The sequence below is a fragment of the Pyrus communis genome, chromosome 11 (assembly GCF_041283825.1).
Source record: "Pyrus communis isolate YQ-2024b chromosome 11, ASM4128382v1, whole genome shotgun sequence".
NCBI classification, from domain to species: Eukaryota; Viridiplantae; Streptophyta; class Magnoliopsida; order Rosales; family Rosaceae; genus Pyrus; species Pyrus communis.
In genome coordinates this window covers 20,826,193-20,836,295 of record NC_142575.1, presented here as the reverse complement: position 1 = coordinate 20,836,295, position 10,103 = coordinate 20,826,193, and the positions used below count along the sequence as shown (strand labels likewise).

The 10,103-nt window shown below is 37.5% G+C and overlaps 2 protein-coding genes across 4 annotated transcripts; one reads left to right on the top strand and one right to left on the bottom strand.

Moving 5' to 3' along the window:
• The first annotated feature begins 557 nt into the window (after positions 1-557).
• On the top strand, positions 558-4,649 carry LOC148693065 (serine--glyoxylate aminotransferase-like). 3 transcript variants are annotated; one of them, XM_088679368.1, is made up of 6 exons: positions 558-1,383; positions 2,369-2,583; positions 2,842-3,126; positions 3,446-3,812; positions 3,905-4,115; positions 4,383-4,649. In XM_088679368.1, exons 2-6 carry the CDS (start codon positions 2,379-2,381, stop codon positions 4,518-4,520), a joined length of 1,206 nt encoding a protein of 401 aa, XP_088535494.1. In that variant the 5' UTR covers positions 558-1,383; positions 2,369-2,378; the 3' UTR covers positions 4,521-4,649. The 3 variants fall into 3 exon arrangements, with proteins under 3 accessions (XP_088535494.1, XP_088535492.1, XP_088535493.1); XM_088679366.1 differs by having other exon boundaries at positions 2,338-2,583; XM_088679367.1 differs by having other exon boundaries at positions 1,244-1,383; positions 2,338-2,587; positions 2,846-3,126.
• A 697-nt stretch (positions 4,650-5,346) lies between these two features.
• On the bottom strand, positions 5,347-7,266 carry LOC148693064 (mitochondrial fission 1 protein A-like). The gene is made up of 5 exons (XM_088679369.1): positions 7,090-7,266; positions 6,468-6,606; positions 6,111-6,235; positions 5,685-5,748; positions 5,347-5,607 (listed from the first exon to the last, which is right to left on the bottom strand). The coding sequence occupies exons 1-5, from the start codon at positions 7,180-7,182 to the stop codon at positions 5,522-5,524; spliced, it is 507 nt and encodes a 168-aa protein (XP_088535495.1). The 5' UTR covers positions 7,183-7,266; the 3' UTR covers positions 5,347-5,521.
• Between the last annotated feature and the right edge of the window lie 2,837 nt (positions 7,267-10,103).

Here is a 10,103-nt window from a genome sequence, read left to right as displayed (position 1 = left end):
AGAAAAATCTTTAAAAATAAGAATGCCCCATAAACTTATAGTTAGACAGACATGAATGCGAAACAGAACAAAACATTGGAAGAAAACAAACTTGGTAAAATACAAAGATGAAAAAGGCCTGTGTGGTGTTGCTTCCTACAAAATAGGTGTGGTGTGCAGCTTCTTTATCACTTTATCTTTCACTTTCCTTTCTCAACCGCAACCTTCATTTTATCATCCAAAAATTTAATTCTAATGAATTATTCTGTCTTTGTCATTTTGTATTACAGTTTAGTAGTGTATTCCTCTTTACTTGTAAACGAGAGATCTTAAGTTCGATTTTCATCAAATATGAATTTGAACCACATTATTATAGGTAGCCCAATGTGAGGCTTGACCCACTCCCCCACTCTCCCACTCCCTGAATGTAGATAATATCATTTTGTTCAAAAGAAAAAAAAAAAAAGAATTATTATGTGTCTAAATCCATTCCTTTATTTTCCATATTCTAGTAATTTCTTGTCCATACATTTTTCAAGTGTTTTCTTATAACTGAATTATCTACTATACATTATCCTACTTCAATCCAGCTGGTTGTTTGGCTTTACATTCTTTGGTCTTTATTTTTCTTTCTTTCTTAGTTGTGGGTCTGTTTGGTAGACTGGATAAGATTAGGTCTAAGATATAATATGGGATTGTTAGAGATATGTAAGCAAGACTTGTAATTCATGTATAAAGATAGGTTAAATATCCCACTCTATTTTGGATCTATAACCCATCATGTCTAATTCTGTCAATCTTACATTTTGATACAACAAACAATAAATTGGACTCAAATCCATTTTAATTGGCCGTAACCCACCAAACAAGGCCTAAGTTTTTTCTCCCTAGATATTGCAAGCAATTTCCCCAATTACAGTCCTTGATTTTCATTGAAGTCCTTGTTAACCTTGAGATTAAGTGCGATCAAGTTGATTAGAGTATTGTGTATCTTTATGCACCTAAATTCTATTTATAGTTTAGACTTAAATACTGCTCGAATAGACGGAACGAAATTAAAATAAGCATCTAGTTTTATACAAAATATTTGGATAGGGAATTAGATTCACCCACATAATGGTTCATCAATAGTTTGGTTTTGAATTCTTCTTTTATGGAAGAGGATGGTAATAGGAGGGAAGATAATCCGCCACTCCTCTTGTTAGTGACGCCACTGGCGTGGCTCTTTATCTTCCACGTTTGAGAAAAGTGGGTCCCCATCAACGTCCCTTGCACTTGCACCTCCCTCTACAGAAGTATAAAACAGTTTGGCATTGCTCTCTGTGTGTCCAAAGAAGAGAGCACGGGTGCCCACGGAGAAGAGAGAATTCTGCTTCTCTTCCACTTGTTGCCTTTGGGATTTGGGTATGTAAAACTCCTCTTCTTCCTCTCTTCTCTTTTCATTGATTATGTACATATACATATATATAAATATTTATATATATCGACATGTTTCTGGTGATCAGTTAGTGTTCATGTATGGATATTTTCTCTGGTCGTTTATAATTGTATCTGTTTTATGAATTTGCTGATTTCAATTTTGTTATGTGCGTGTGTGTGTTATTTGACCCGAAATTTTAATAGAGCCTTATATTAGCTTTAGTTTTGATTCAAAATATAATTACAAAATATTTCCAATTATAAACGAAAAATTGGTGTTTTGGATTGGATTGGATTGGATTGGATTGGAGTAGATAAGCCACTATGTTTAAGGGTTTGTTCAAGGAAGAAATGAAAAATTGTGTCCAACTTGGAGGTAGAAGATGGATTACGCATTAAGGATTAGAAGGGATAAGTTTCCTTCATGTCTAATCCCATCAAAATGAAAGCTCATTCATCTCAATAAAATAATATACTTGAATTTATAGAGTAACCCAGTCAATTCCAATCTCAGGCACCAAACGAGCCCTGAATGTTAGTAACTAATAATACAATGATACATGTATTATGTGTACTTATGTATAAGGTTCGGATAACACTTTAGAAACACCAGAGAAAATTAAGGATAATCAAGGCTTATATTTATTTACGTATTATGTACAGCAGCTGCATAGGTGGTGCCGGGAAGTACTGGTTGAACTTATGTGACCTTCGATTTAGAAAATTCACATGTATATGTATTCCCCTATAGAAACATGATATCGACGTGTTTGTGTTTGTGTGTGTGTGTGTGTGTGAAATCATACATTTCTCTGGTAGCCGTGGATTACTTCTTTTAATGGGTCTGAGGTTAAGTTCTAACTGGGAAGTGCAATAGATGGGGACTACCATTTTTCCTTTCTTTCGGGTGGCTGAGGTTAACTTTTAATTTGTTTGCAGCTGAGGGTCGGCTCAATTTGTGAACTTGCAGGGAGGCGAAAATGGACTACGTTAATGGACCAGGAAGGAACCATCTCTTTGTTCCAGGCCCGGTCAATATTCCGGAGGCAGTCCTTCGGTCCATGAACAGAAACAATGAGGATTACCGTTCTCCCGCTGTTCCAGCAATGACCAAAACTCTGCTCGAGGATGTGAAGAAGATTTTCAAAACTACAACTGGAACTCCATTTATGATCCCTACCACAGGTATCTCAAACCATTATGGTCTCAGTTTTTTCCTTTCATTTATATATATATTTAATAACATCTTGTGGATGGATATGCGAGTATTAAGAACACCGAGTTCCTTTACAAGATTTTGTGATCTGCTAAGAAAAAGTTGTTATTATATGGTTTGAACAACTAGAAGCGATCTTATGTTCATGATTAAGTGAATTCAGTGTGAATGACTTTTTTTTTTTTTTTTTTTTTTCACTCAATAATGTTACTTTAAATTTTATTTAGGCACTGGTGCATGGGAGAGTGCACTTACAAACACATTATCTCCTGGAGACCGGACTGTATCTTTCCTGATTGGCCAATTCAGTTTGCTGTGGATCGATCAGCAGCAGCGCCTCAAGTTCAATGTGGATGTCGTAGAAAGTGAATGGGGCCAAGGTGCCAACCTCGACATTCTAGAATCAAAAATTGCAGAAGATACCGCCCACACCATAAAGGCAATATGCATTGTTCACAATGAAACAGCCACTGGAGTCACCAACAACTTGGCTAAAGTCAGAAAAATACTTGGTAAGCTTGTCTTCTGCTGTGCCTGAATTAGCTTTCGTTTTAGTATCCGTAAATCTGCTTCTGTACATGTTTTATTATCAGTTCTAAAATGGTTGTCTATATGCATATGTATGTGGCTCTCTATTTATCTATCCGAGGCCGAACCATAGAGTACTTGAGTTTCGAATATAGCTTGTCTAGTACCTTAGTTACTAGGGTTTAGATTTGACACGCCGAAAGCAGTCTTGTCACTTTTTTTCCTTTTCATGCTGTATATTTCTCTCTTCTTTGTCAGTTACCTTTATAGAACGCGTCTCATTTTTTTTCATTGAACTCTCAGATAACTACAGGCATCCGGCTCTCTTCCTTGTCGATGGAGTATCTTCCATATGTGCTATTGATTTCCGTATGGATGAGTGGGGGGTCGATGTGGCTTTAACTGGGTCTCAGAAAGCTCTTTCCCTCCCCACTGGAATTGGGATTGTGTGTGCAAGCCCCAAAGCTCTGGAGGTATCTAAAACTGCAAAGTCCGTGAGAGTTTTCTTTGACTGGAATGATTACTTGAAGTTCTATAAGTTGGGAACATACTGGCCATACACCCCTTCCATCCAGTTGCTGTATGGGCTACGTACAGCACTCGATCTTCTTTTTGAGGAAGGACTTGACAATGTGATTGCAAGACATAGCCGTTTGGGCAAAGCAACAAGGTAGAGCTTTGTTTTACAACTATTCGTGTCCCAATTACATTTGACTGCATTTATCGGGGGATTTGAACGTTGCTTACAACTCGGAAATACAGGCTTGCTGTGGAGGCTTGGGGCTTGAAGAATTGCACCCAAAGGGAAGAATGGGTGAGTGACACAGTGACTGCTGTGCTTGTTCCTCCACACATTGACAGTACCGAAATTGTGAAACGGGCATGGAAAAGGTACAATTTGAGCTTAGGCCTTGGCCTGAACAAAGTGGCCGGCAAGGTTTTCCGTATAGGGCATCTTGGCAACCTGAACGAGGTAATGTCGATTCTTTGCATCTTACATTGTTTACATATTCCAAGCTCTTATTACAACCTGGTTGGATCTTGGAAGTGAAAAGGAAAATGGTCTCGTTTATTAGCTTAACGTGGAATAGAGTCGGTAGAAATCTAGTTTTTGAACCTCCGTCTCTCAAATACGCTAAGTATTTGAGAGATGGTGCTTGAAAATTGTTGTGTTATTAAATACATCCCTTTCATTTTTACCTTCTCACTTGGTGGTATTTGAAAATTGTTGTGTTTCCAGTTGCAACTGTTGGGTTGTCTCGCTGGTGTGGAGATGGTGCTTAGGGATGTCGGATACCCAGTGAAACTCGGAAGCGGAGTTGCAGCTGCCAGTGCATACTTGCAGAACAATACCCCTCTGATCCCTTCCCGGATCTGATTCACAGTTTATCTGTGTAATTCGTTTTCTTTCAGGATGCTCTGTAAATAATGCGTATTTCGTTCCTACTTTTGCACTCTTTTGAGGTTAACAAAATTCCCTACTTAATACATGGTATTTTGAGTACAATCCACTGTCTGTGCTTTATATTTGAATTTTTCTTGGTAGTAAACTGTGTACAATTAGGCAGCGGTACATAAAAACAAAACTGTGATGGAATCAAATTCCACACAAGCGTAGAATTACTAAAGCGGTTTTGCAACCGAGAAAGGAGCAGACATGTTAAGACCTTGTCAGACTAGTGTGGCATGAGCCAGGACCCTCCAATTTATAAGTTAGACTTAGAAGGCGAATGAGAATCCACTTGCAGGACAGAGAAGCGATTAGGACAAAGCCATAACTATCTCAGTACCCATAAATTAAAGATGAAAAGATGAAATTCCCAGGATGGCACGCCCACTTATAGTAGTCATTGGACACTATCACGTTGATGGAGGCTGAGGCTTTCCTCTTCTTGTTGGAGATCTTAGAGGTCGGTGAATAGGGAGGCGCGTGTTCGCCAACATGAAGAAGGAGGAAAGGCGAGTTTGGCTTCTTGTTTTGCGTGGAAAATAGTTTAGACAATTTAAAATTGATCCCTGGCTGTTCAAGTTTAGGGTTGAACGGCCAGGATTCATTGCTCTGGAAGAGATCCAGAGAAGGATCCAGAGAGGATCCTAGTCCAATATCTAATCCATGTCGCATATTCGTCTGTTACAAATTTTGGGCTGTTACTAACAAATGACTGAAAAAGTGAAAAAGCGAAAAAGAAAGGGCATATAGCAAGTTCATAACTCTAACATGTTATAATTCAAGTAAACTCCCTTAAAAGAGAAAAAAAGAAGATTATCCGACTCTTGGAACTTTCTTCACGATAGTTTGTTTAAGCGAACAATTGTACCAATTTTACATCTAATGTAAAATTTATATGAACAGGCAACTCACAGGTCAAGCATACCGGATCACTTCTTCCTAGCCACAGCCGCTGCAATTCCACCAGCAAGCAGTCCAACAGCAGTCGCTGCTATCCCTATGCCAATTGCACCATCTGCATTCAAACAGAGGAGGGATAGTATTGTCAGTTTCACAGAGAGAGAGAGAGAGAGAGAGATGATTGATTTCTACCTCTTTTTATCTTGGCTTCATTCATTTTCTTAAGGTTCAGTGCCTGTCTCCAATCAGGTGCAACCTACAAAAGAACCATGTCATGGTAAATCTAGTGCAGACTATACAAGCACATTCAACCATAAAGAGATAAAAGAAAAAACTAACAATTCCATAAGCATGCATATCTAATGGCGTCAACATAATTAATACAATCTGGACTACTATATAGAATGTGAAGGCACACAGGAGATAATAACCGAGTATTTTCCACCCATAGTTCCTGAGAAGCTGCTCTACGTCTCCTTTCTAAATTTCACCATTGATGCTTACAAGTTACAAAGAAAAGAGTTATCCTACACGTGCAGAGCAAGTAGTTTCAAAGTACATAGGCATGCATTAAGTTCTGATAATGTTTGCATAATCAAATCTAAACGAAGATCATACCATCAAACTCTGTTCTACAAGTTCCCTGCACCTGGTATGGTCACCACTTCTGTAATACCCAACAGCAAGAAGATATAGCGGCTCTCTCACTTCCGGAGGGGCTTTAGTAGGATCCCTCCTAACCTCTGCAACATATCAAGTCAGAGAGAAAGTACAAAAGACAGTAAATTGAACAGCACGAAGGAGGTTCAGTGTTAAGTGCTTAGGAAAAAGCATCATATGGTCAAAAGAGTTACAGCAAGCACACTGCGTTATCTAAAAAAACCTACAGAATAAAGTGTTTGTGTATGTATTGTATGTTAGTATGTTAGTGGATGTGCGGGCGTATAGGTGTGTGAGAGATAAGAGCGAGAGAACCTTCAAGCATTGCTATGCCACGTTGCACATCTTCCGGATGCCTTGAATGAACAAGAGCCCATGATAATCGCATGAGACATTCTTTGAAAACGTGATCAGGGGAACCATTCTGAGCATCAGCAACCTCTTTCTCAATACCCTGTCATAGCATGCATTCGAAAGATATAATCACACGAAAACATCTGCCAGGTGTGGCATTCAGCATGACCATCTTGCCAAACTCTCATCAACATTATAAATGAATCATTTTCCTTTGATTAAACCCCTTGATTAAATCCCTAAAAAGATGCCTTACAGGGGATTTAGTAATATTATTACTATATTTATCTGATTTAGTCTCCAATTGATTAAATCTTAATGATATATCTCTCTCCATTATTTCGTTAAATAATTCAAAGAAATACCCAAAGAATTGTATCAACAAAACTTCAAATCGAATGGTTCCCCTGATCACTGAGAGAAAACTAATGATTGAAACCCTACGCACTGAGAGAAAACTAAATAATCGAATTCTGAAACCCTAAAGGTGCAATCTCATTTCACATCACATCACATGTATACCAACAATAAATATAAACAGATAAGAACTGAATAAACAAAAAATCGCAGGGAAAGTGCTTACGGCGATGAGGTCGCGGTCACACCATGGGATCTGATCGCCGCCGGAGAAGAAATTGCCAACTGATTCGAAGAATTTCGCAACGTTATCTGCCATTCTCGTTTCGTCTGCGTTGTTGGGTTTATGATTAAGAAAAGCCGACTAAAACCCACAAAACTCTTTCACACTTGAGCTTTCCTTTTTGTCCTACTTCAAGCCTTCAAGGCTAACTTTTTTTAATTTTATTTTTCTTTCTCTCTCAAAAAAATAAAAATAAAAAAGGAACCATTTCCAACAGTGAGTTAAAAATTTAATCTAGAAAATTTAGGTTTTAATCCAAAAGCAGGTTTTCTGCTCTAACCCTTTAGGTTAAATTTTTAGTCTGAGATTATTAAAGAATGAATTTAGGTTTTTTTTTTCTTTTTTTTTTTAAAAAAATTGTAGGCTATCCCAATTTAATCTCATGAATATTTTAACCTAAAAATTTAGATTTCAATAAATATTGAAAAATTACTAAACCTACATGGAACACTGTGAAAGAATATGAACGCATGAAATATTTTTTTAAATTATTTTAGCCGTTGAGTTTAAATTTGGACCATTAGATTTGATCATATTAGATTTTAACCGTTCGATTCAATAAATTTATTAATATAAATATTTAAAATAATACACATAGATGGTAGTGTGATGACCCGTCCCGAATTATTATATATTTTTATCCCTGAGTATGTAAAGTGACAATAATGCCCTTGTGGTTTTGTGACGTGGATGTACATATGCAGTTTTAAATTATCTTCCTTGCTGACGTAATTAAATCGTACTCGACGTCACGAGCGCGTCGATGCAAGTTAGGGTCGAATTCGATTCCTAACGAAAATATTACGATAATTTAAGAGCGAGATTGGGTAAGATTTAATTTTTGGGTTGCCTATCACATATCCACCAGTTATCTTCTTTCTTACAACCTTGAGCCCAATTAGAATTTTTGGGTTTATTTTATTTCCTTTGGACCAATTAATTAGACCCTAAATCCCATAGCCCAATTAGGGCTTGTGACCCCTTTTATTTTGGCCAACTCGTGACCACACACACACACACACACACATACACATGTGCAACCCTTCACCCTCTCCCTCATCTTCTCAGAATTTCCCTCGTCCATACACCGTACGAGCATCACTCTCAAACTTACCAAAATTTCCACGGATTGACCCTATTGATACTACCATCATACTCCTCTCAAGGTTACGAGTTTATCCATACCATTAGGTCGAGAAATAGACGTCAGAAACCTGAGAACTCACGAGCTCCGACGAGGTGCTTTGTTGCTCCGTTGTCATTGTGGACATTCCACGAAGTTTTAAAGCTTAAGGAAGTTCTTAATCAACTCCATAGAGATCCCAGAGTAGTTTAGGGTGGATTTGACGTCGGGATAAGAGGATTCACGAAGTTTCAGTTTGGCCGGGGTTTTCCAAGCTTCATTCTGATCACTTTCCATCGTTTTTAGGACCTCAAATAGGTATGGTTATGTTCTATTCTTCAAGATCTTCAAATCCATATAAAATTCATGGATTTTAATTGAAAATGAAGAAGATATTGAATTTTGAAATTTTTCCAGAATCCGACGTAACAGACGACGGCCGAAGGCGGCTCTAGAGAAGCCCACCGGAGAAGGAGGAGAATATTCCGTCAACTTTGATGGAATATACTGACAGTGTCAAGTAACTCCATTAGTTTTTAAACAAAATATTCTATTATTTAACAAAATATTCCTTAATACCGTTTGGGATTCTGTTAGTGTGCCAGTCGCGTGCCTGCGCGTTGTGGACGTGTGTGACGCCCAAATTTTTTTCTAAAAATATGGGGTTGTTCGTGTTGTTGAGTGGATCATGTCGGTATATTCTAACACTCCATTTGAGCAACATATGAGGAATTAAACCTAAGTTTTGTTTATGTGCTATCGAATTAACGTTAAATTAGTTATTTCGCATATAGGTGAGACGTACCCTGAGGACAAGCGTGGTCAAGCGAGACTTGGGAGCTACGATCCTGCTACTTACCAGTGAGTGGACTTTGTTTTCTATATATGTATATATGCTTACGATTCCCAGAAATTGTTTTAAATGAACGTATGTTTTAAATGCCATGTCATGTGTGCATTACGTGTTAGTATTGCATTAGTATAGTTATGCATGGTATTGGATGAGGCTACAGAGGCCCAGGTAAGCTTCAGGTGAGTACATCATGATGGTATTAGTTATATTGTGTATGGTTATACGTTGATGCATGATGCGAGAATTCTACGCACACAAATTATACCCTCTTTTTGTCAAATTGTAGTATATGTATAAGTAGGGATCGTTCTGGACTGGGGATTAGGAGGGATTGTTAATCTCTTGGAAACTGACTTAAAAACGTAAAAACGTAAAAACAATATGAAACACTAAACTAGACTCAAAGAATGTAAAACTAAACTTTAAAACTCTAAAACAAACCAAAAACTCAAAATGCTTTAAAACATAAACTAAACAGATTCTAAGCACTAAAGAATAAGAAAGTAAAGGGGATTGAGTTTTAGACTAAATTAAACTAAATGCACAGATTGTAAATTAAAGCAGAATGTAAATATGAATGTGATGGAATTGAATGGATGAATGCTAGCTAAGGGGTTCTTCTCCACACATGTTACACTTGCATACAAGATTGATTCTCAGTTGGTCTTTCGATAAATTATGAAACTCAACACTCCGGATTAATTAGGTCCGCTTAAATTAACCGTCAAGTTTTCCTTAAGTTAATGAATTGGATGGGTTAGCGCAACGCAATTCACAACATTCTCCAAAAGTCCTTTACGTGAACAGCACAATAAAGATACAATCAAAGATCATTAAGCATTATGAAAACTATAAGTGTTGACGAGGCATTCGTTACTATGATGAGCATGAAACTCGTGCCAAGAATTCATTTAACGCGATTGTTTATAAGCAACCTCCACTACTTGTGAATATAAGTTCATAACGATTAGGTGAAACTCA